This window comes from Sus scrofa, chromosome 5, assembly GCF_000003025.6.
Source record: "Sus scrofa isolate TJ Tabasco breed Duroc chromosome 5, Sscrofa11.1, whole genome shotgun sequence".
Taxonomy (NCBI): domain Eukaryota; kingdom Metazoa; phylum Chordata; class Mammalia; order Artiodactyla; family Suidae; genus Sus; species Sus scrofa.
In genome coordinates this window covers 53,868,154-53,895,469 of record NC_010447.5, presented here as the reverse complement: position 1 = coordinate 53,895,469, position 27,316 = coordinate 53,868,154, and the positions used below count along the sequence as shown (strand labels likewise).

The 27,316-nt window shown below is 38.0% G+C and overlaps 1 protein-coding gene across 22 annotated transcripts in view; it reads left to right on the top strand.

The window, feature by feature from the left end:
• The window catches only part of PLEKHA5 (pleckstrin homology domain containing A5), a 256,164-nt gene that overhangs the window by 121,510 nt on the left and 107,338 nt on the right, over window positions 1-27,316 (top strand). For 4 of the 22 annotated variants that reach the window (XM_021092265.1, XM_021092271.1, XM_021092269.1 and 1 more), the window contains exon 1: window positions 8,360-8,975. The exons of 10 other annotated variants lie outside the window; for them this stretch is intronic. In XM_021092265.1, the coding sequence (XP_020947924.1) occupies window positions 8,710-8,975 (266 nt within the window). In that variant the 5' untranslated portion in view covers window positions 8,360-8,709. Of the gene's footprint in view, window positions 1-8,357; window positions 8,976-27,316 lie in introns of those variants that run through there. 8 more of the 22 variants (XM_021092268.1, XM_021092262.1, XM_021092259.1 and 5 more) reach the window with 5 other exon arrangements.

The window sequence follows — 27,316 nt, the reverse complement described above, 5'->3', positions numbered from 1 at the left end:
ATGCTCAAAGCCGTTTACACTTATCTCTGCTTTTTTGATCCATGTCTTTCAGAACAGTAGTTGTTACTGCTTAATGAGCTCTAATTATATCTCCAATACTGTTTGCATTCCTCTGATCCACCAAATAATGCTATAAGGAAGATGTTATTGCTATACCCATTTTAGAGATGAAGGACTGAGGCACAGAGCGGTACAGTAGTTTTCCTAAGGCCTGATCGAAGATTGGACCTAGGCAATCTGATTCCAGAATCCATGTACACCATAGCACCTGATATTCTTATATTTTAGTTATGTAGTTATTTACCCACAACTGATTCGGACATTTCATTTCTTTTTCATTCTTTTTTTAGTTCTCCCACAGGATCCAAACAAATGCTTCTTCTGTAGAAGAAGCAATATCCTCAATAAATATTTCTTGAATAAATTATAAAAATCTGTTAATAGTAGCCAAGGAAATTAAATCTCGGCCCAGGTTTGTTTGATTTTTTTTTTTTTCAGCACTAAACAGCAACATGTGTAACAGTTCCAATAAACTTCTAAAATAGGTATTTTCATTTAAAAGAAGAGAAAACCTACAGGCCAAGGAATTGGTACAAATCAGGTATAAAGACAAATTATTCCTCCGGAGCCACAAATGTGCATGCAGAAGTGTGGCAAGTTAAAACCTTTTTTTTTTTTTTTTTTTTAAAGGGAGAATACTCATACCTCTAAAACTTGGCCTTGGCAGGCAAATGGTCTTGGTTGGAACCGATACCACAGAACACAAAACTGTTGTTTAATATCATGATGAGAAAAGCACCACTTATGAGGACCTTTCATTGAGTCAGTTGTGGATATAAAAGTCTCTTTGGTCCCAAATCTTTGTCTCAGTTATGAGCCTCCATAGTGTATTCTGTCCTGTTCTGTAGTACTAAAACTTTAAGAAACCTAAAAACATTTGTTTTCTTGCCTCCTTGCAAAAGAGTAAGCAGGAGTTTCTTACTGAGTTAATCAAGCCAACATACAAAGCAACCATTTATAAGTTTCTTTGAGGTCTGTTTTTTTGATGTTAATGAAACTGGTGACACTGTCATATGTTCGATTCTATTTCTGCATCAAAAACAGACCATGTGTCTTCCAGGCAGATGGTATAGTGTAGAATTGATTTAGTACTTAAATAATAGATGTTTTGGTTGGTAAAACAGGCTCTATAGAAAACCAGTTAGATTTTATAATTTCTTTCAGAATGAAGATCAACCAATATATAGAATATAAAAGTCACTTACTAATGTTCAAAAATGTATATTCATCGAAAGTTGAAGTTAGGACCTGGGCAAAAAAAATTAGATCTAAATTCACATTTGTTTTTTTGCTCATACAACTTCATATTTATTCATCAATGTGTTCTTAAGTCAATTTCTTTTATTATGTTAGAAATTAAGAATCTCTTTCAGACACATGCACCCGCATGTTCATTGCAGCACTATTCACAATAGCCAGGACATGGAAACAATCCAAATGTCCATCGACAGATGATTGGATTCGGAAGATGTGGTATATATATATATATACACAATGGAATACTACTCAGCCATAAAAAAGAATGACATAATGCCATTTGCAGCAACATGGATGGAACTAGAGAATCTCATCCTGAGTGAAATGAGCCAGAAAGACAAAGACAAATACCATATGATATCACTTATAACTGGAATCTAATATCCAGCACAAATGAACATCTCCTCAGAAAAGAAAATCATGGCCTTGGAGAAGAGACTTGTGGCTGCCTGATGGGAGGGGGAGGGAGTGGGAGGGATCCGGAGCTTGGGGTTATCAGACACAACTTAGAATAGATTTACAAGGAGATCCTGCTGAATAGCATTGAGAACTTTGTCTAGATACTCATGTTGCAACAGAAGAAAGGGTGGGGGAAAAAATGTAATTGTATGCATGTGAGGATAACCTGACCCCCTTGCTGTACAGTGGGAAAATAAAAAAAAAATTATTAAAAATAAAAAAATTAAAAAAATTTAAAAAAAAAGAATCTCTTTCATAAAACACAGGTGTTTCCAAATCTTATTTTAGTTACCATGACACATTAAAGTACAAAATTAGTGAAGTTTTCATACTGTATTTGTTGCATACCTACTTTTTGACCTGTAATTTTTCTAGAATTGTAATGGCTACAGTTAAAATGTAGTCAAAGATTCCAGAGAGTATGAAAACATTGACTACTCAGAATCTATTTTTTTCTCTATCAAGTGAAAGCACCCAGAGATAGTTGGAGCGTTTGAATATTCAAAGGAGATCTAAATATAACCAGACATTTCACCTCTAGCTCAGAAGGTGAGATGTCATTTAGTAGCTAAATGGAAGAAGGATGATCAGTTTTAATGCCCACATCATTTTTGCCTTTTTAGATTGTATCTCCCACTTTGGTTTGTATTTGGTTTTATAAATGTGTAAACTTAGTAGAGTTAGCCCACTTTCCTTGAATATATACGTTGTATTTATTTTGTGAAAGAGTTTAACCTGGATTCCTCCTGGCAGGTTCTTTGAGATGTAGGTGTGTATGAGCACCTTCTGTGGTTGATCATGCTAATGTTTCCTGATGTGCAGCACTGCATCTACCTCTGTGAGGGAGATTGGGAGGAATCTCTCCAAGGAGTTAACATCTGAGCTAGACCGAAATAGTGTAAGTTGGCAAGATACACAAATTATGACAGAGTTCATAAGGAGGAAGTCATGGCTACCAATCTCACGCAAAAAGTGTGAAGGATTTCGAAAGTATTGGAAGAAATAAATTAAAGGGAATATAAAATGGCTAGGTCAGTATCTTGTTAAACTGTTCTTTATGGGCCAGCTTGTTTGCTGATGACCCAAGAAGTGGCTATTTTCAAATTAAAAGGTTCTGAGTCCTGTTAGTAAGCAAGTATATTTACTAGCTACTACTCACTGGGGAAGAAGATTCTAGTGGCATGTAGGACTTTTTCATTATAATTGGTTCCTTTTGTCAAGTGAGGATGATTCTAGCGCTCACAGTGGTTGTCTTCCTTGGTGGTATAGAGTTTGTTTCTATGCTGAACTTCAGTTGATGTAGTGGTTACCTGTGCAGTAAGTGCATGGGACACCTGGAATCTGTCTCAGGCTACCGCTGGGTGTGAGTGTTCAATTGCTGTGAGTTGATTTACTCTACCTGATCACCACCTTTTAAAAGAAGATAATGAGGACATGTTATTTTTCCAATTGTAGTCAGTCCTTTGTATTCAAGGGTTCAGCATCCTCTGATTCAACTAAATGTGGGTCAGAAATATTGGGCAAATCCAGAAGGTTCCAAAGAACAAAACTTGAATCTGCCTATTTATGTAGCCTTTATAATGTCTTAGGTATTATAAGTAATCTAGAGATAATTTAAAGTATGCTGGAGTTGGTACATGTAGGTTGTATGCAAATACTATGTCATTTTATATAAGGGACTTGAACATCTGTGGATTTTGAAATGGGGGGGCAAAAAGCCCACAGATACTGAGGGATGACTATAATTTACTTTTATAATTAGCGGTACCTTGATGTTTCTCTTTAAGTCATGAAGATATGGTGGCTGGTATGCCAAGATGAATAAATTTGGAAATCTGAAAGAAAAGAAAAGGAGGCTATCCGTATTCTTACTTTACCTTTGTAAAGTGCATACCCATGTACCTCTTCTTCTGGCTGTTTACCTATTTCCTTAATAATATTCTTTATAATAAATTGGTAAATGTAAGTAAATGTGTCTGTGAGTTCTATGAACCACTCTAGCTAATCAGCCACAAACAAATACTTCCGAGGTGTGTTTTTTCCAACATTGGGGGTCTTGGGAACCTCCAGTTTGTAACCAGCTGGTCAGAGAACAGATGACAGCCTGGACTTTTGGTTCCTATCTAAAGGGGGGCAGCCTTGCAGGACTGAGCCTTCACCCTGTGGGTTCTGACACTATCTCTAGGTAGATGGTGTCAAAATTGAGTCAGTTGCCTGGTAATGTTGGAAAAAACACACCTTGGAAGTATGTGTTTGTTGCTTTCTTGTACTAGTATTTTTCTGACCTGATAGATTTGTATTAAATGACCAAGGAGATAAAAATCAGGAATCTAGTGATGGGGCATTTGAATGCTTCATGTTATCCATCACTATTGGACACAGCATGGAAAAGACAGTGTTAGATCTGTTTCTCATCCATTAAAAGAGCTTCTGGGAGTTCCCGTCATGGTGCAGCGGAAACAAATCCAACTAGGAACCATGAGGTTGAGGGTTCAATCCCTGGCCTCTCTCAGTGGGTTAAGGATTCCTGGCATAGGCTGGCAGCCACAGCTCCGATTAGACCCCTGGCCTGGGGACCTCTGTGCGCCATGGGCACGGCCCTAAAAAAAAAAAAAAAAAAGACGACAAAGAGGCAAACCAGTCCCTCTGTTAGCTCTGGGCATAATATAATTATGTTTACATTTATATGTATCATATTGTGTAACTATTCCCATGGGTAGATTTTTTTACATATAAACTCCATATGCCACGGGTGCGGCCCGAAAAAGACCAAAAAAAAAAAAAAAAAGCTTCTGCTTTGGGTATTAATAATGATGAGTACATTGGCACCAAATTATGGAGACAGTTGGTTACTGGGTTGAGTCATTTAGATTCATGCCTGTTTTGCAGAGTGAAGGCTGGGGGACAAGGTCACATAATTCAGTCAGTGGTGGCATTTTTAAGAATTGAGTGATCAAGAGTTTTGTTTTTGTTTTGTTTCGTTTTTGTCTTTTGGGGGCCACACCTGTGGCATATGGAAGTTCCCAGGCTAGGGATCGGATCAGAGCTACAGCTGCCAGCCTACACCACATCCACAGCAATGCCAGATCTGAGCCACGTCTGTGACATACACCACAGCTCATGGCAACACCAGATCCTTAACCAACTGAGCAAAGCCCAGGAACGAACCCACATCCTCATGGATAGCCACAACAGGAGCTCCTGGTGGTCAAGAGTTTTAAATGCCACTGAGAAGTAAAGTAACAATGAGACTGAGAAATAAGTTCTCACAACTGAATCCTCCGTTGTTATCACAAACAGCTCTAACGACTGCACTGAAGCGCATTACCATGGAGGCCCCACTAGACGTTTTTCTGTGGCTTTTTAATGAAGCATGGTTCTTGCCCTGTAGCGTAGAGATACATGAAAAGAGAATCAAGATTAATTGGGATTTAGGATTCTCTACTGATTTAAAGATAGGTTTATGAGCTCCAACAAAGTAATGGGCCGTTCAGTTCATCCACGATCTACCTCAGCTTCTTTTTCTAAAAATGTAGTTTGAGCAGAATCAGAAATGCTAAACTAGAAGTTCCTGTCGTGGCTTAGCAGTTAACAAATCTGACTAGCATCCATGAGGACGCAGGTTTGATTCCTGACCTCATTCAGTTGGTTGAGGATCTGGCATTGCCGCCAGCTGTGGTATAGGTCATAGGCTCTGCCTGGATCTGTGGCTGTCGTGTACGCCAGCAGCTACAGCTCTGATTGGACCCCTAGTCTGGGAACTTCCATATGCCGTGGGTGCGGCCCTAAAAAGAAAAAAAAGAAGAAGCTAAACTAGCCATCCCTGACTTTGGGGAAAAGCAGGACAGAATCATACAAGGCACTTGTGAGAATTGCCCTGTTGGTGTGCATTTTTTTTCTTTAAAGTGAGTAGTTTCTCTGTTAATTAGGCACTTTTTTGTAGGTGTAAAGTTTAGATTGCATCTTAAATTTGTGACTACTGCTACATCTAACTGAAATCTCCTCTTGAAATAGTGAGGTCATCTGTCATTTACTGTACTTTGTTAAGTCTTTTCCTGATTCCCCCAGGCATTTAGCCACTTCCTCTTCTGTGCTCTGCAAATCAGGTTATGTTATAATGATCTGTTTACAGCTCTGTCTTCCCTATTAAACTGTCAGTTCCAGACTGTTTTGGCCCTGAGAGGAAGGACCTTGTCTTATTCCCTCTTTTGTGTTCTTTGCCCAAGCTCAGTGTTTTCCCTGTGGAAGTTCTGTGGGTGGAGGGAGGGCCTGCAACTTCCAGGTCCTAGAGAAGTAGCACAGGGTGCTGGGAACTTCATAAACAAAACGCTGGTTGACTTGTTAATTCTCAGTATTCCTGGTAATCGTTCAGAGTCTCTTGACAGACCTCTGCTGCTTCGTTATTGTTGCTTTTCTGGCAGCCACAGAACCACCATGCCACTATGATTCTGCAGACATGTTCTGATGCAATTTTATTACAGAAATGTCTGCCTGCAGATGGGATAATTTTATAGCGTATACAACAGTGACTACACCTAAACCAGATCTGCTAGAATAATATAAAACTTCCGTCTTAGTGCATTTTTTGAGGTGTTTTGTTCTAATTATCCTGATGGTGTAAACAATTGAAGACTTTATTACATAACATAAGGTCAAATTGGTTGGAGGTAGGAATAATAAGCTTCCTACCTTTTAACCTTCCTGTATTCTGCTTAAAGTTTGTTATGATTTGTGGCATTTAAAAGGGCCTTTGCTTTTAGAACTATGGCAAAAGTTATTTTGTTGACTTCTTTTTGATGTTTTCAAGAATGGGTTTTGTTTTCTTTTTTAGTGTGAAAAGTTTAAACTGAGACTAATTGAGACTAGCAAAACCTTCACTGAAAAAAATAGGGATAGATCATGAATGACTACTTTTCTAAAACATATGCAAACCCTTCTGGTTATAGCAAACTGTGTCAGCTTGCTTGTCTATATTTCAAGCTACATGATGAAACAATTTTGTTTTCTCAACTTGAAACGCTATTTTTAATTTCTGTTATAGCAGTTTCATATGAAAGGAGTGTTTTAGTGCTAGTTATGTTACATGCTAGATTTAGTTGTAAGACAACTCACTGTGAGATATCTGAACATTTTTATGTCATTAGCATTCTAACAAGACATTTACAATATGTTTTGTAAAATGATGTGTCCATACTCTTGTTAAGAATCACCATTTTGGATGAAGGGCGTGAAATGTGTAGAAGAAATATGGTCAGTCATTAAATATGAGTTAACATTTAATTAAACACGTGGTAGGCACTGTTCCAGTTGCTTATGTGGTTTTTCTCATTTAATTCTCGCAAGAATTCCCTGAGGATTAAATTGTTATCTTTATTTTCTGTATAAAGAAATTGAAGCATGGAGAGGCTGAGCAACTTGCCTGTGGTCAGAAAACTATTGACAAGAAGTGCTGGGCTTGAACTTGGAGTTTTCTGACCCCAAAGCAGCCTACATGCTTGTGGCCATTAAGCCGAACTGCCTCCTATGTGAAAAAGCATGTGAATAAAGGTTTGACCTGACTTGCAGTTAAAATACATACACAAACACAATTAGAACTGTATTTTCTATATGTTTCTATTAGATTTGAAAAGGAGAAAAATAATTGTCAATACCCAGTATGTGGGAAAGGAGAAATCTAACGCACTGAGGTATAAATATACATTGTTAACCTCTTTTTGAAGGAACAAGCAAGCAAATACTGAAAATATGTGCATGTTTTAACCTATCCATTCCACTTCCAAGAATTATCATCCTACACAGCTAAACTCAGAAAAGCACAAAGATGTCTAGACAGTGATATATACATTAAGTACTGTTTATAACCAGCAAAATTGTGTCCACTAGGAATCAGGCTTAGGTAATTGTGATGAGCAACTATCAACAAAGGAAAAATTAGAAATATAATTACTGACATGGAAAGCTATCTGTGGCATATTATTGAATGAAAAAAGTGGCTTGCAAAACAAGTGGTTTGATTTCCTTCTATTGAATAAGTGTGTGTGTGTGTGTGTGTGTGTGTGTGTTTATAGACTGGTCTAAAAGGATGTTCACCAAAAGATTAACAGCTGTTATTTTTACTGCTAGATAGTATAACTTAGTGATCAAGTGCACGGGTGTGGAAATACTCTACCTGGAATTTGAGTCCTGCTCAATCACTTGTTAGCACTATGACCATGGGCAAGTTCCCTAACTATTCTGTGTCTCAGTGTCTTCATGGAGATAATTACCGAACCTACATCATTGGGTTATGAGGCTCAGATGTGTCTGTAGTGCGCTTGACATAATAAGCGACCAATAGGAGTTTTCGTCCTGGCACAGCAGAAATGAATCTGACTAGGAACCATGAGGTTGTGGGTTCAATCCCTGGCCTCGCTCAGTGGGTTAGGGATCCGGTGTTGCCATGAGTTGTGGTATAGACTGCAAATACGACTCGAATCTGGTGTTGCTGTGGGTGTGGCTGTGGCTGTGGCTGGCAGCTGTAACTCTGATTAGACCCCTAGCCTGGGATGCGGTACCTTGGGTGTGGCCCTGGAAAGGGGGGGGGGGGCAAAAAAAATAGGTGACTAATAAATCTGTGCAGCTGTTCTCCTTTCTCCATGGTGGAAGTTGGGCAGTTTCAGCTTTCTTTATACCTTTCATTGGCTGAATTTTTGAAATAAGTATGTATCAACTTGGGAAAAAGAAAACAACAAAAATGTTTTTAAAGGAGTCACTTAAATAGGTTTGCTTACAGTTTTAACAGGAAATATCTATTTAGAGCTAAGGTGATTTAAAACTCCTCACTGAGCATTCTTCAGAAAGCTGCCTGCAACTATGTATGCTGGTATTTTACCCTATGCTCTATGCCAGCTTTAAGGGAATTGAAATCATATTTTACTCTCGTGGCTGGAAGGCATGCATAATCACAACAAACCCTTCTGGAGAAGCTGCCTCAGTTGCGGCTGCAATGACATGTTGGTGCGTGACGTCAGTCTGGTGGCAGACTGGCAGCAGTGGCAAGCCAGCCCGGCAGCCCCAGTGTATTTCCTTGGTGCTTGGTCTCCACAGCGCTCATTTGGGAGCAGCTCAAAGACAAAGCAGTGGAGTCAGATTTTTACTCCAGGGTCCGTTTTTCCTGTGGTTGAATGTCTGTTTTACAAATGTGACTTTGATGGAGCCTGGTGAGTAATTCTTGTTACTTTTATGTATTAATAATAAATAGCTAATGGCTAAACAAACAGTAGTCCTTTTTTTCTCAATGATCCTGTGGTAAGTAATCTTTGTAGCCCAGGCACAGTAGCTAGTGCAAAGGATTTATATACTATAAATATTTCTATAATTGAAGTATTGTATTGCTATAGAAATGTAAGTACATCGTTAGGTTTTCAAATGACTTGGGCATTTTAATATGTAATCTTCCTCTTGGTCTCTCCTTAACTTGAAGCTCCATAAATGCACAGTAGTTGCAAATTGCTTGAAAACCTGAAGATTTTAATTTATTTTTTAACTTAATCAGAGGAGAGGCTTAATTTTTTTTTTCTTCTTCAAAGAGAACTAAATGAATATTTCTCAGAAGTTCCTTTGGAGATACTAATAGCATCGTTACATAATACGTTTATTAAAAAGTATATTAATACTAGTCTAAGTTAATTAACAATGAGCCGAAGCTGCTATTTATCTAATTCTTTCATTATTTGGGGTTATTTTAGTAATGTGATTCAAAGTAGGAATTCTCATTAACCTAAAATTTAGGAGCAATATGATGGCAGGAGATTTATTATAGGCAATATTTTGGCATTTAAAGTCATTAAATTACTACTGCCTTTGATTGTAAAGGCTGGCAACATGCCTTTAAAGATTTCTTTTTATTAGCAATATTAATTAATTGCACTATGTAAATTGATTTAGCTGTTTTGAAATCAGTTTAAGAAGTAAGCTAGGTTGGGTATGCTTTTGTTTGTAACTTTTTCCTCCATTTTGAGTGGATGAGTGATATTATTTTAATGTCATACTGCTAATATAGATAAACTGAAGTCTTTAAAATCTTACATGTTGTCATTTCTGACATAACTCTTTTGATACAGCTTCAGTAGCAGCCTTGTAATTTCAAGTTCTTTTAGAGAAATTTTCAAAGTTTTCTCTTAAAGAATTGGCACTTTTTTAAACTTTGTAAGTCTAGTTGAGGAAAAGACAATGCAGAAGTTCTTAATAAATATATTAAATATTTTCACATCAATTTTCTGAAGCAGTCAAAGAGTAAGACTCTTTGTAGATATATTTGAATAAGATAGGTATTGAACCTAAATCAGCTTTTTAATATGTGAATGTGCAAAGATATCAGTAACTGCCTCATTAGGACTCTTAATACATTATACTTCTATATTTAGAAGCACAGAGATATAGAACTAGGGTTTCAAGTTCATTTTATTTGACTTGGCAGCCTTAATTCAAGATCCACAATTTTCCCAAAAATTTTCCTCAAAGCTGGAAATTTTAAGTATATAGAAAATTCATTAATATTTTTATTCCCTTTAAAATTTACCTTGAATCTACTTAAAATATTTTAACATAATTTTAAGATAGCCTGTATTTTAAATTTAATCAGTAAGTTACTGTCATAATGATGAATTGGAATATATTCAATATGCATTTTAAACAAAGAGGTTTTTGAGGCATTATGACATCAGAGGTCATTGGCCTAAATGCTACTAACATTCAAGTAAAGAGAAGCTACTTAAACTTTTTTGTACGAACAGGAAATTAAATCTGGCAAAACAGAAAAGAAGAGGGGATGAGCAGAGCGGGGGTGGGGTTGGGGGCATAACCTGAATTGACAACAAAGACTGACTCAAGTCTAGCACTGGAAGTAGTGCTTGTCTGTCTGCTTATGAATAGGGTACTCTTTGAGGAATTCTCCACCAATACGGAAATCTGATGGAAAAAGTGTAATTGTGGTATCCTTCAAGTTTGAAATTTAGCTTAGTAAGCTCGGGTAGAGTAGTATTCTTTAAGCCTATTATATATAGTCTTGCACTATATTTTTATTTCCTAGTGGTGGACAGTACAAAACCTTGTGCTTAAGAGATGCCTAATGAATATTTGAGTATGAATAAATGGATTGGTTAAGCACATTAAATGAATAAGGAGTCTCTCTTGATCCTTGTGTTAGAAAAATGTCATCTTTACTGTGATAATGAAAACCTGCTGGTTATCTAACCAACTAATAGCATGCTGTGGACTTGTACTCCGTTAGAAGGAAGTATCTCCAGAGTGAAATATGGCCATCACGGTGGCCTCCAGTGGCCATTCATTGCCAACTCTGCTGACTGTGTCTGGTCTTTGCTGTGGAAAGTGGGCCCTGCCCAGCTATTCTGGGTCAGATTTCTAAACTCCTGCCTCATCTGTAAGTGAGAAATTTCTCAGTACTTGGGGATAATGATTTGCTAACTAAACTGTGCCTTATTTAAAGTGCTATGTGCATCACACAAGTGCATTATTACTTGAACTCTTTCAGAGTTAAAAAAATACGTATATTTTTTTGAAATTGAAGTGACAGAGAACCTAAGAGTGGAGCAAATACATCGCCTCAAAACTTATAATAGGATTTTCATATACAAATATACTGTCACTCAAAGCCTAGACCTTTTCAGCCTCCTTTCTGTGTCCCCCCTCTTCAGTCTAGCACAAACTGGCCGCATCTGAATACTCCTGTTGATCCGTAGAGGCTCAGCTCAAATGGCAGCCACTTCTCTGCCAACTTCCTTGCTCTTCCCCTTTCCAAGCAAGATCAGTCCCTTATCTGCCTCCCCTTCATATTTCATTCTTGCTTCTGTTACTCTTCCTGTTTGCTTATGTGTAAGGTTATTAAGGCTGTCTCATATGGAATGAGTGCAAATTACACAAAAATATAGCCATTTTGAAAGAGGGTACAATTTCTTTTAACACATTCTCTTTTTTGCATAGAAATATCATTTGACTTAATTACCTTTTTGTGTGTTTGTGCGGTTTGTTTGTTTGGGCTGTGCCTTCAGCCTGTGAAAATTCCCAGGTCAGGAATCAAATCCATGCCACAGCAGTGACACCGGATCCTTAACCCTCTGCTTCACAAAAGAACTCCTCCCTTCTTGTTCTTGAAGTGATTGTTTCGATAAAGGTCATGCAATAATAAAGTGACTAAAAATTATGCAATGAAGAATAGTAAAATTTAATGATGACTGATTTTTTTTTTCCTTTGAATTGAACTGTTTAGTTGTCAGCTTGATTCCATTGGGAAGAATGTTTCATCTCCAATAAAATAATTGGATCTTTTTTGCAGCTGTGTGGTGATTTAAGTGTGGGTTAGGATTAGGTTAACTTTTTATTTTAAAGTAGTGTATAACCACCACAAAAGCAAAAGAGACGGTGCTTAAATTCAGCATTTTCTAATTTGTTGTTTGCTTCCTTCCCAGTGGTACAGTAAACTTCCACATAATGCATGTTACAATAAAACATTACTAATTAGCGTTCATTAGGGAGTGGTAGAGTTGTCTGAATTAATGAAATTCTAGGTTATATATATATTTAATGCCACATTGTTGCTTTTAAATGCCAAGAATATTTCTGACTACTGACATGTTTCTGAGTTGGAGTTCTGCTTAGTTTTATTTTAAAATGCCATTAGACTTTTGTAATTAATATTTTTTTATACAAGTGACTCTAATTTTTCAAGTAAGTATTCTTGAAAATATATCCTATGATCATTTTTATTCTGTTGTATGGTTTTACAAGTATTTTTACATAAATCATTCAACAGTAAACTTTAACCTTAGATCAAATTATCAGGTTCCTCATTCATTAAATTATAGTTGTGTGCAAACCATTGTACTTCACATTAAAGATAGGGCAGAGAGCCAGCAACTTTTTAAACCAAGGGCGTAACATAATTTTACTTCTTTTCAGGAAATCTAACTCTGCTGGCACATTCAAATTTAGCTATTATTTAGAGAGGGCTTTTTTAAGTAAGGTGTGTTGGTGCTACCAGATGCTTGATCCTTTCAAAAGCCCTATGGGATAAGATTTCTTGTTTTGGTTTTGACTCCCATTTTACAATAAAAAGTTAAGGCTCAGTGACGATGGTGTAAATGGGAGCTATCCTGATTAAAATGAGATGGATTTGGATGCTGTTAAGAGTCTTGGAGACAGGAGTTCCTGCTGTGGTGTAACGGGATTGCAGTGTCTTGGGAGTGCTGGGATGCATGTTCGATCCCCACCCAGCCAGGCACAGTGGGTTAAGGATCCAGCGTTGCCGCAGCTGCAGCTTAGGTCGCAGTTGCGGCTCAGATCTGATCCCTGGCCCAGAACTCCATATACCACGGGGCAGCCAAAAAAGGGGGAGGGAGAAAGAGTCTTGGAGACAAAAATGCCTGGACTAAGGCAGCGACAGAGATGCCATTAGCTGTCGGCTTGCATAGGGTGATTTCTGGGTAGCCACCAGAATTGTTACTTGATTCTTGAGTGCTTGACAGAAAATTACTCTAGTGTATTAGCATGTACATTCTAAGAGCCATGTTTCTGTTTTAATCACAAAGTGTCATTTAACCTTCCCATTTAAAAGCTTCTGAAGACTAACTCAGATGCCTTACAAGTAAAAGCATTATCTAAGTTATTTTAAGCATTTTTGTTTATAATGTAATTTGTTAAGTGATCTAAAATATACATGTACCGTAACACTCAGGATGGTAACAATTGTTAACATGCTGGGTGCATTTTGTTTGTAACGAGCATAAGTTAATTGAATTATTCCTGCATTGCTTCCAAAATTATTTAAAATCTATTGTAAAGTATATTTTGTAGATTCTAAATGAGTGTGTTGGTTTTTATTCAAAAAGATTTTTTCAGAATATGATTTAGAAATTATCTGTAAATACAAAAAACAGATGAATTTGTATATGATTCTCATATTTTGAATTTTTAAATTTTTTTGTTTGTTTTGTTTCTAGTCTATATAATGCTTTGATCCTTGTACTGCAATGTTACATCATACTCATATTTTCCCAGTGGGAAAAGCAAAGTTTGGGCAGTTCTTTTGTAAAACCCTGTTGGGTGCTTTTGTAAACCTGTTCTTTAGTACTGTTGTTATTTGTCCTCAAATTCTTTGGTACGTATTATAATCAGGGAAATGTGAGGTTACATTTACAATTATGTTGTGAAAATGTCTGAGCAGCTAAGAGAGGAAAATGATTGCAAAGCTTTAGAGAGTAAGAAGAGAGAAAAGAAATACTGGGTTTAAAATTAAAATGGAATCAAAAAAGGTTTCATTACTGTGCTCTAGCTAGAAATACTCTGGGGAGTAGTTCCCCTGTGGCTCAGTGGGTTAAGGACCTGGTATTGTCACTGTTGAGGCTCAGGTCACTGCTGTGGTATGGGTTCAATCCCAGGCCCAGGTACTTCCGCGTGCCGTGGGCGTGTTCAGAAAAAGAAGAGGAAAGAAATGGTCTTGGAGTGATGCTAGGCAGTGAGACAGAGTGGTGGGGTGAGGAGGTTGGGTAGGCTGCATGGCCAGTCTGTGAGAGAGGGAAGGACCTCCCAGGAAAGGATAGTATTGTGATGTGTTGTGTTGTGGTACCCTTGAGCAGAAGCCTGGGAAACGATGTAGGGCAGAACTGGAAAGTCCCTGTGGCTATGATAAGAGTCAAGGAAGGGGCAGTATTGAGAGGTGGGGTTAGGTGGGAAAGGTGGGGGGTGCAGGGACTGAAAAGGACACAGCTTCAAGCCTTGGGGGCCAGTCTCCGTGTGACTTCTGACTCTGTTAAATGCTGTGAGCCACAGTTTATTTAGTGTAAAGTGAAGATAGTGATCCATACCTCAGAGGGTCTGTGTGAGGATTGATTGCAGTTTCCAGTGCAGTGTGGGACAGGGGACTGTATGAACAGCACTCAGTGTGAGGTCAAGTGGTGGCTACTGTTTAGGCAGTGGTTTTAATATTTGTTGTTGAAAGTGAGGATCAGTGAATGTTCACACCTGATGCGTCCTTTGTTTCCCCAATAAATCTGAAATGATCCCTTTTCTGAATGATGAGAGGAGAAAGAATAGAATAGAAGGGGTTAAGACTTTAAGGCGAATTTGTAGATGTGGATAAATGAATCACTGAGGTTTGAGCAGGATGTCTGGAAGCAGTTAGTTCTAAGTTAAAGGCAAATGGCATTTAGAACTAAATGTAGGGAAAAGAAATATATACTTTAGATGTTTTGCAAGGAAAAAAAATTACAATCTTTTAGATTGCTAACTCAGTGGTTATTTCTTCACATAACTAAGGCTCAAGAATTTGGTTTCTCTCAAGACAAGGCATGTGGCACTTCCAGTGATTTCTTTTGTTCATAAAACACTGCCTTTAATTGTAGGCATAATTTTCCATGCCAGCATATTTTCAGTTTAAAAATAAATTGCAGAAACAGTCATTGTCGGAGTCAGATTTCAACATAACATTTTCTTCTTTTTGTTAAAAGGAAAATAAATTTAAGTAGTTATCTGTGTAAGACATTAATCAACTTTACATTTAACTATATTTTAAAAATTGCTCTGGACCATCATAGAACCTATTGATTAATAATGAATAAATAAAATAATATTTAACAATTGCTACAAACCTGATGTTTAGACCTAATTTGAGACTGAGTCTCAGAGTGATGCAGTACAGTGTTAGGATTTTTATTGATAAAAGCTCTGATTTTAAAACAAGCTGAAAAGTATAATTGTCTGGTAGTGTAATGAAACCAAGGCCAAACTGAGAATGTACAATATTTTTTGGTTGGAGAGGAAGGATATTGAAAAGAGGTGTAAGTATTCTTCTGAGCTGTTTGCTGGATGGTTTTCTACCTAAATTTGAGAAATAAAATCGCTTCCATTGTTTTCACCTCTCTCTGGCTTATTCTAGTCTCACAGCCTTGTGAGCATATGGCAGCTTTTGTGGACTGGGCCCTTGTAAAAGTCCAAGTCATGAGAGTGGCTTCGTTACCAAAGTTGCAGGAAGAATTGCCAAACCATGATGATATCCAATTTTTCATGGGCTAAATTAAATCCTTCTTTCTCTCTTGATTCTGAGAAAACATACAAGTGTGTTTGCAGCTGAATCTCATCTGTGGGACAGAGTTTTCTAAAATACATGTTTTGGGTGTGCGCATAGTGAATAAATTTTCAACCTTCTTGCCATGGATGCACATATAAGACATTACCTGATAAAATTTGCTTTGTCTAATATATCACGTAGAAGACTTACTGGCTGTTGCCAACAATGTTAATAGCAATTTCAATATTTATTTCTTAATTTAAAAAACAGAATGGATTTTGTAGTAAAACAGTCATTGGAGTTACTCATGAAACACTGGTATTATTTTTTAAAAACCACAAAAACAAGTACTCCCATTGGAGAGAATTGCATTATAAGAAGTAGCCAGTACATAGTTAACATTAAACAAAATTTTTTAAACATTAAAAAAAATTTTTTTTCTAACAATGAAGGCAAAGGCACAAAAGTTAAAATAGACAAGTGGGACTACATTAAACTAAAAAAACTTCTGCACAACAGAGGAAACCATCAACAAAATGAAATGACAACCTACCTAATGGGAGAAAATATTTGCAAATCATATATCTGATAAGAGGTAGTATCAAAAATATGTAAGGAACTCATACAACTCACTGGAAAACAATTTTTTAAAGGCAGGAGTTCCCATTGTGGCTTAGTGTGTTAAGGACTTGACATAGTCTCTGTGAGGTTGCAGGTTCAATTCCTGGCCTCACTGTGTGAGTTAAGGATCTGGTATTGCCAAAAGCTGTAGTGTAGGTCGCAGGTGTGGCTTAGATCTGGTGTTGCTGTGGCTGTGGTGTAGGCCTGCAGTTGCAGCTCCAATTCAACCCCTGGCCTGGGAACTTCCATATGTCACAGCTGCTAGGTGGGGGGAGTGGGTCTGAATAGACATTTTTCCGAAGACATAGAGGTGGCCAATGGGCACATGAAAATGTGCTCAACATGACTAAGCATCGAGGAAAATGCAAGTCAAAGCCACAGTGAGTTACCACTGTGGAAAACAGTATACGGGTTCCTCAAAAAATTAAAAACTACCATGTAATGCAGCAGTCCCACTTCTGGGTATTTATCCAAAAGAAACAAAAACACTTAACTCGAAAAGCTATTTGCACTGCCTCCCGTCCCCACCTTCATTGCAGCATTTATAATGTCCAAGATGTGGAAACAACCTAAGTGTCCATCAGTGGATGAATGGATAAGGAAAATGTACTCTGTGTGTGTGTGTGTGTAGCCATTGGTGACAACATGGATGGACCTTGAATCATTATGCCAAGTGAAATAAGTCAGACTGAGAAAAATAAATAGTATTACTACATGATCTCATGTGCAGAATCTTAAAAAAAAAAAAAAAAAAAAAAGAGAGAGAGAGAGAGAGGAGTTCCCATCATGGCTTAGCAGTAACGAACTCCACTGGGATCCATGAGGATGCAGATTTGATCCCTGACCTTGCTCAGTGGTTAAGGATCCAACGTTGCTGTGAGCTGTGGTGTAGGTTGCAGACGTGGCTTGGATCTGATGTGGCTGTGGCATAGGCTCGCAGCTGTAGCTCCGATTCAACTCCTATCCTGGGAACATCCATATGCCTCAGGTGTGGCCTTAAAAAGCCAAAAAAAAAAAAAAGGAGAGAGAGTGAGCTTATAGATAACAACAGATTGATGGTTGCCAGAGGTGGGGCGGGGGGGTAGGGAGGGTGAAATGGGTGACAGAAGTTAAAAGGTACAAATTTCCAGTGTTAAATAAATCATGTGGATGTAATGTACACCATGATGACTATAGATAATAATACTGTTTTGCATATTTGAAAGTTGTTTAAAATCTTTAAAATTATCACCAGGAAAAAAAAAATTGTAACTATGTGTGGTGACTGATGTTAACTATTAACTAGATTTATTGTGGTGATGGTTTCACAATATATACAAATACTGAATCGTTACCCTATATACCTGAAACTAATATAATGTTATGTATCAGTTATACCACAAGTTTAAAATTATTTAGTTAATTCGATAATGTAAAGAGGAAAATGGTTTTTTCCAGAGTGTGAAAATTAGAGTTTTTAAAATTCAGGTTAAATCACCCTCTTTACCTTCCCAAAACGTCCCCAAAGAAGAAGCTGGTAAAGTGTTTTTCTCTTTGATCAGGCAGAGCAGGAAACTCTAGTTTTGAATATACTATGTGACCTTAGCTAATAGCCTTTCCCTTGCCCTTCTTCCTTGCTATAGTAATATATACTCATTTTATTCACTCTCTGTGAGCCACAGACAAAATCCTGAATCCTGAATGATGTGAGTTCACTTACTCTTGGTTGAATTATGCCTAGACACATGTGTCTGGCTGACAAGAGTCTAGACAGGGATGGCCAGGAAGTCTTGAAACTTCTTGCAACGGGATATGTAAGTAGAGAGTTTTCTTTTCCTCTGTACTCTGTGGTCTGCATGTGATACTCAAGACCACAGCAGCCATTTGGGGAGTGTAGGTATTCTATCCACATGTAAATATCTTTTATAAAATTTACATTTCACACTCAAAAGGTTGCAGAGTCTTGGCCTGATTGTTGTTGGAGAACCAGTTTTAAAACCAGATTTCATTTGTCAGTTCATAGTTAATTGTGTTAAATACTTTCTTTTTTTTAATTTTAATTTTAATTTTTGTCTTTTTAGGGCCACACCCGTGACATATGGAGGTTCCCAGGCTAGGGGTCAAATCAGAGCTATAGCTACTGGCCCATGGCACAGCCATAGCAACTCTGGATCTGAGCCGCGTCTGTGACCCACACCACAGCTCACAGCAATGCTGGATCTTTAACCCACTGAGCAAGGCCAGGGATCGAACCTGTATCCTCAGGGATGCTAGTCAGATTCGTTTCCACTGAGCCGTGGCAAGAACTCCAATACTTTCATTTTTTAAATGACACTCCATTAAGAATGAAATAGTTCTTTCAGTGTTCCTGACTTTCATCCTTATACTAAACAATATAAACACTATAATCACAGACACCTTTTTTCCTTTTTCTAAACCCATAATTTTATTGAGGTTTATGTTTGAAATGTGCATTTTATACATCTGTTTGATGTATGAGGGTTGTTTCCTTGGCAATGTCATTGCTTGGCATCCTCCCTCATAAGTCTTCTGCTGAAAGCAGGCTAGTAGTGTAGACTACACCAAAAAATGTCTCGCTCCAGCAGCCTGGAAAGGGACACAAACATCAGCATCCTCAGTCTTCAGAGTCCTGCCCTACAGTCTAAGTTACTCTTCTTATATAGTGTTGATTCTAATCCACTAACTTACTCTGTTTCCACAAATAGATTCTAGGAGCTGTGTAGTTTATCAGCTTTCTCTTTATGTAGAGTGCTGGGAAGCTCAGAACTGCTTAAAATGGCACACCTTTGCCCAGACTTTCTGGTATGGTTACCTCCATGATGCAGTATTTGGTTCACAAATAAGATCTGAAAAAGAATAAGGGAGAATAGTGAATTTCTTTCCCATCTCTAGTAGACATGTCATTTGTAATTTGTTTTTTATATTATCTGATGGGACTATACCATTTTGTATACACACTGATTTATTCATCTTAAGATCTTTTAAAACTAAATTATTATCGAATGAAACCATCCCATAGGGACTGGAGATAAGCAGGTCTTTCATTTGATCTTCTGGTTACACTAAATGATTAAATGTCCAGTAATAAATAGTGAAGAAGGCATAGTGCCAAAGAACAAGCAATTTGTGTTGCTATTTGTCAATTTCTTGATATCTTTTCTAAAAAGGGCATTGATTCAGTCCTTTTTATCTGGGCCTTTGAGAGCGCATGATCCTCAGATTGAGCTAGTTGGTATGACCTATTTCCTTTAGTCCTGAACTCTCCGGAATAGCAGAGTCCATTTCTCTTTTTTTTAAGTGTTGTTTGCCACTATTTAAAAACCTTCTCAAATACTGCATCAAAAAACAACTAATAATCTTGCTGTGAGGCTATTATATTAGAATTGCTTATCTCCTCTACTTTCTTTCTGACACATTAGAGGCAGTTATCTTGACCAGAAGCATGAAAACCAAGAGAGATCGCAACTTTATTCTTTTACAATAAATAGATGAGTTCTAAACAGTTTTTTGTATAGGTGCTCATTTGAACTGTCTATTTAAACAGGTGACTAACAGTAGTCTAATGACAACAATGGGTGCTCAAAGTAATTCATAATAAAAGGAAACAATTATCAGGCTAATTCTGTTCTAAGCCATGTTTATACTTTTACTCTTTTTTTTTTTTGTCTTTTCCAGGGCTGCATCTGTGGCACATGGAAGTTCCCAGGCTAGGGGTCCAATGAAGCTATAGCTGCCGGCCTACACCACAGGCACAGCAACGCAGGATCCGAACTGTCTGCGTCCTAAACCACAGCTCATGGCAGTGCCGGATCCTCAACCCACTGAGTGAGGCCAAGGACCAAACCCGCAACCTCATGGTTCATAGTCGGATTCGTTAACCACTGAGCCACAACAGGAGCTCCTATACTTTTAATCTTCATAAACATCTCCACTAGAAAGTAGCTTCAGTGAAGGCAAGGATGCTTATGTTTAGTTCATCCCCAGTGTCTAGAAACGTTCTGAAAAAAAAATAAACTAACAACCTGTGACATAGCTACTATTAGTGAATTAAGGTGTGTAACTTGCCTAAGATCACCTAGGTAGTGAGAGGAGGAGCGGGGATTTCAAGCTAAGTAGTCTGATTCCAGAACCTGTGCTGCTCAACTGCTGCTTCTCTTGTTTCTAGAGGAAAACTGGAACACAGAGAAATAATCAGCATGGTTTATTGGTAGAGTTAATTGTTAGAGGGCTATGAGGATCTAGTGTGGGGTTTATCAACCTCAGCACTATTGATATTTGGGGCTGGATACTTCTTTCATGTGAAAGGCTTTCTTTTCCTATTCATCATAAGATATTTAGCAGTGTCCTGGCCTCTACCAGCCCTAGGTGTGAGCTTCAGAATATTTCCAGACATTTTCAGGTGTCCCCTGGGAAATAAAATCATTCCCAGTTGAAAACCACTGGCCAACATGTACACGTTAAACCATCACAGACAGAAGTCTTGAAGTAAAAGTTAGGTGGAAGTGAGCACCTGGCATCATATTTAGAAGTTTGGGCTTCCTCCTATGCCACAGTGAGTTCAGAGACAAGACAGGACTTAGTTTGTTCTGTGACTATAAGGATGTTTTATATCAAGACCTGAATTTTATCCCTTCTTTATAAGGATTTTTCTAGGAACACAAATTTATTTGAAACCGTATTGTTCCAATTTTTCCTTTTCGTCATAAAGAGTGTAAAATCTCTGGTAAGGATTTTTAAAGTAACACCTTGTCTAGTAAAGTTTCAAATGCATTTTTAGTAGCACAGAGGTATGTTAGTTCATAATTTGGTAGTACAGTCACTTTTGCTATAACATAGAAGTATGTTCCTAAAAATCATCTCCCTATGCAAAATTGGACAATGGAAAAGTATGGGGCCTTTGTGGAAAATGGGTGTAGGAGCACAGGACTCAAAAACTTCATTAGTTAGAGGTTGGAGGGTAAATTAGGAATCTGGAATTAACATACACACACTACTCTGTGTAAAATATAGACAACAAGGACCTACTGTACAGCACTATATTCAATATCTTGTAATAATCTGTAGTGGAAAAGAATCTGAACAAAAAAGTATAACTGAATCCCTTTGCTGTACATTTGAAACTAATACAACATTGTGAATTAACTATATTTCAATTAAAATTTTTTGGGAAAACTTCACTAGTGTCAGATGGAAATAAAGATAGGGACCTAATGAAAGTGGTTGCACAGTTCACACATGTTAAATGCTTAGAGAATGCAAAAACACTGCAAATACACTTTGCTTTGAAAAAGACTTGCAGTTTACTGGTGGAAATGGACATTGGAAGGGTTTCAGCTTGAGTTAATGGGAAGTGTTGGAAATAGAGAGATGTGAAATTAAATGGAAACTTTTTTTTGTTGTTATTGTTATTGTTGTTTTTGTCTTTTCAGGGTTACACCTGTGGCACATGGAGGTTCCCAGGCTAGGGTTCAAATCAGAGCTGTAGCCACTATTCTACACCACAGCCACAGAAACACCAGATCCAAGCTGCATCTTCGACCTACACCACAGCTTACAGCAACGCTGGATCCTTAACCCACTGAGCAAGGCCAGGGATCGAACCCGTGTCCTCATGGATCCTAGTCCAGCTCATTAACCACTGCACCATGACGGGAACTCCAGAAACTTGTATTATTACATGTGGATGGTTGGGTACAGACTTCTGCACTCACCTAGAATTTCCCATGTATGAGATCATGCAACAAATGCAGAATTTATTTGATGCTCAAGGTTTTTCCCTAATAGCTGAATTGCATAGGAACAACACTTGTGCATGAACATTATAGGAAAACTAATGGTACTCTTAATCTGGATTTTTAAGGCCCTTCAAAGGAGGGAGAAGGAAAAAAAAGCTCAACTACAAAAAGGATGGCAAGTGTAGGATGAAAAAATATGCTTTGTAAATAATGCAGAGGACAGACTGGTAGAATTGAGGAAGGGCTGGAATCATATCTACCCTACCCTCTCTGTCCTGAGCAAGGACACTGGTCATGACTTGGTGCCAGGGCCAGCCACCTCCCACAGTACCCACTTGCTGTGTGTATTTGAAGAACCCATGTATTAATGTGTTAAAAGAATTCTGTGCATTAACAAAGATGGCTTTTATGATTAATTTGGATTTTATTTACATCGCTTTCATTTATTGGCAGTCTGTATGTTTTTAACTCATATTTTTAGTTTCTGTGAGTAGGTGATATTGAAATTATGTTTATCCTGTACTACTACAGTACTTAAAAATGCAACATTAGTATAAAAATGAAGTGTAAATACCAATGTAATAATAAGGAATAATTTTGAAATTTAAAAATTAACTTTTAAGAATATAAAAATACATTTGGGTAAGAACAGTGAGAATTGACCATTAGGTAATGGAAAATTAGCACATTTAAGCAATTAAGACTGGAATTTGGTTTTGTTGATATTTTGGTTTGTCATACTCTTAATTTATCTTAATTCATTTTTGATGAAATGATTAGAGAATATTACTCTGATTTTTTTTGATAAGTATGTTGTTTTGTAGATGACAATTTTTTAAGTAAAATAATTACCTATAAAATCTCAATTTTCTGGATTTGGATTTTATAGAAACCCAGTATCATGAATGACTATAATTTAAAATATACCATTGTATAGATTTTAGAATTTCATTATTAGAATATGCATGATGTGCTTTTTTTAAATTGGTAACCAAGAGCCAAATTTTAGAAGTATAAGTAAGAACAAATAAATAATTATTTGAATTTCTTTGTTTACTTTTTGTTATAATTAGGCATATGTAGTGGGAAAGATTATTTCTTTCATTAAAAAAGAGAAAATGGGGAGTTCCCGTCGTGGCGCAGTGGTTAACAAATCCGACTAGGAACCATGAGGTTGCGGGTTCGGTCCCTGCCCTTGCTCAGTGGGTTAACGATCCGGCGTTGCCGTGAGCTGTGGTGTAGGTCGCAGACGCGGCTCGGATCCACGTTGCTGTGGCTCTGGCGTAGGCCGGTGGCTACAGCTCCGATTCGACCCCTAGCCTGGGAACCTCCATATGCCGTGGGAGTGGCCCAAGAAATAGCAACAACAGCAACAACAACAACAACAGACAAAAAGACAAAAGACAAAAAAAAAAAAAAGAGAGAAAATGGGCATGGAATCAAGATGGCAGAGGAGTAAAACATGGTGCTTACCTTCTCCCACACACATCAAAAAAAAAAAAAAACCATCTTCGTGTAGAATGATCTGCACAGAATATCTATGAAATGCTGGCAAAAGACCTTAAGCCTCTATAAAGAGCAAGAAACCCTCCACATAACTGTGTAGAACAAAAGGAAAAAAAGAGAGAAGAGAGAGAAAAAAGGAATCAGGATGGGTCCAGCACTCCTGAGAAGAAGCTGTAAAAGAGGAAAGGAACCTGAACCCTGGGAAGCCACCTAACTGACAGGGAGATCAGCCAAGACGGAGGGACCTAAAAGCCTCAGAGAAAAGTGCAGCAGTCGGACTGAGGAGGGCAAAGCAGAGAGAGAGAGCCAAACAAACCGGTCACACCATTGCCCCCAGATACCATAGCCTGAGACATCGGGTGGGGGATGGGCTCTGAGACTCAGGCTCCAGAGGTCAGTTCTGGGGAGAAGACTAGGCTTGGCTGTGTAGAGACAGCCTGAGGGGCTAGGGAGTGGTGCACCATGGGCTAGGGAACAGAACACCACAGCTGACGGAGCATGGGAGGAGGCTTGAGCCCATAGGAAAAGCAAGGCACCAGAGTTGGGGAGGGCCAGAGGAGGAAGGGCAGACCACCATAGGAATATCTTTCTCAGTGCACTCTCAGGTTCTCCAGCAGCAGGGCACCTCTTATGCAGGCTGTGGGCAGCTGGGTGCCTCTTGGGTGGACTAAGGGCAGTAGGGGCAAACCACCACAGCCATCTTAGACTCCAGAGGTGGGCATGGCCCACCACCCACTAGGGGTCCTTGAACAGACACCACCTGCAGTCCCAGTCACCTCAGAGGTGGGCACAGAGGAGCGAACTGTAACTGAGCTTCACCTATTGTTGCTCTTACTCCCCTGGGAATACACACGCCCTGCTGTTGCCACTGCCAAATGCTCTGGGTTCCATGTACACCTGCCTGAGGGTCACTGCCACATCCAGGGCCCTGCAATCAGGAGCAGGCTGCACCACCTCCCCATGGGTCCAGGCCACTGTCAAGGGCTCAGCAACCAGGCACTGGATACTAGCCCGGCCCATTGCCTCCATCTCCCTGGAAGCAACTGCAGCCCATACACCAACACATGGATAACAGCCTACACACACTGAGGAAAGAGACAGTGTATGCAGCCCTCATACCAAAATAATAATTGACATCCAAACCAAATGTTTGACATCCAAACCAAAAGCAACCCTCATACCAAATTAACAATAATAACAATAATAAGCTCTGCCAAAACACCCATGGGTACTCTGCATAAAAATAGCTCTCTAAGACTGTAGTGGTTGTTTTCCCTAAATTCACAGAATAAGAAAAATAATAAGCAAAATGAAGAAGCTCAGGAACCATTCCCATTTAAAAGAACAGAGAATTCCCCTGAAGGCGTGAACAGTGAAACAGACCTCTGCAGTTTAAAAGACACCAACTTCAAAAAGGAGATAATGAAAATACTGAAGGAATTAAGAGTAGATATGAACAGTAATGCGTATTTCTTTAGAAAGAATTATAAAATATAAGAAGTCAAGAAAAATTAGAAAATTAATTTGCAGAGGTGCAAGCTGAGTTAAAGGCACTGAAGAGCAGAATGAATAATTCAGAGGAACGAATTAGTGACTTAGAAGATAGAATAAGGGAAATCACCCAATCAGGACAGCAGACATAAAACCAAATGAAAAAAATAAAGTGAGAGCACTATAAGAGATATATGGGATAATAAAATGGGCCAAACTACACATAATAGAGATTCCAGAAGGAGAAGAAAAAGAAAAGGGGATAGAAAATATATTTGAAGAAATTATGGGTGAAAACTTTCCAAATCTAAAGGAAACAGTTATCAAGATATAGGAAGCACAGTGGGCCCCAAACAAGTTGAACCCAAACAGACCCACACCAAGACATATTGTAATAAAAATGGCAGAAGTTAAAGAGAGGATTCTAAAGGCAGCAAGAGAAAAACAAAGAGTTAATGATAAGGGAACTCCTCTAAGTTTATCAGCTGATTTCTCCACAGAAATACTATAGGCCAGAAGAAAGTGGCAAGGTATATTCAGAGTTATAAAGGGAAAAATTTGCAGTCTAAAATACTCTACACATCAAGAATATCATTTAAAATAGAAATAAAGAATTTCTCCAGCAAATAGCAACCAAAAGAATATAGCAGAGTACAAACCCATTGTAAAAGAAATACTGAAAGTTCTCCTCTAAATAAAAAAGAAGTAAGAAGAAATAGGATGGAGGAATCCCAGAAAGTAATCACTTAGGAGTTTCAGGTGTGGTGCAGTGGAAACAGTCCAACTAGGAACCAAGAGGTTGCAGGTTCAATCCCTGGCCTCGCTCAGAGCGTCAAGGATCCTGAGCTGCTGTAAGCTGTGGTGTAGGTTGCAGACGTGGCTTGGATCTGGCGTTGCTATGGCTGTGGTGTAGGCCAGTAGCTACAGCTCCAATTAGACCCCTAGCCTGGGAACCTCCATATGCCACAGGTGCAGCCCTAAAAAGACAAAAAGGAAAAAAAAAAAAAGAAAGTAGTTACTTACACAAGGCAGTATACAGATCTAAAAGAAGCCTATTGTAAAAGTGACAATAACACAAGGAACAGCAGAAGGATAAACATGAAAATGATTTAAAAAAAAAAAAAGGAACTTAAAATCATAAAATGTGGGGAAGGAAAGTAAGAAGCTCTAGACTCTTTTTTTTTTTTTTTTTAGAATGTGTTTAACTCTATATGACTCTCAGGCTAAAACAGGCAGGTATAGGAAGGGATTAACATACTTGAAAAAGAGGACAAACACAAATCAAAACCAAAGAATTTACAAAAACCAAAAAAGAAGAGGACACAAGCATAAAATAAAAGGAAATAATCCCACCAAAAAAAGAAAGGAACAAAGGAGAAGGATAGAATCAACTGGAAAACAAGGTTTAAAATGGCAATAAATACATATTTATCAGTAATTACTTCAAATGTCAATGGACTGAATGCTCCAATCAAAAGACATAGAGTGGCAGACTGGATTAAAAACAAGAACCTACAATATACTGCCTGCAGGAGACTCACCTTAGGGTAAAGTACACATGTAAATTGAAAGTGAGGGGATGGAAAAAGATATTCCATGTGAATGAAAAAAACAGGAAAGCAGGAGTTGCAATACTCATATCAGACAAAATATCCTTTAAAGCAATGGCCATAAAGACAAAGAAGGACACTATTTAATGTTAAAAGGATCCATTCAAGAAGAGGATATTACAATTGTCAGTATATATGCCCCTAATATAGGAGCACCCAAATACATACAACAAACACTAACAGACATAAAAGGAGAAATTGATGGGAATACAATAATAGTAGGAGACTTCAACACACCACTCACATCAACAGACAGATCCTCTAGACAGAAAATCAGTAAGGCAACAGAGATCCTAAATGACACAGTAGAAAAGTTAGACTTCATTGGTATTTTCAGGACATTACATCCAAAAAAATCCAAATATGCATTCTTTTCAAGTGCACATGAAACATTCTCAAGGATTCACCACATACTGGGGCACAAAACGAACCTCAATAAATTTAAGAGTATAAAAATTATTTCAAGCATCTTCTCTGACCACAATGGTATGAAACTAGAAATCAACGATAGGAAA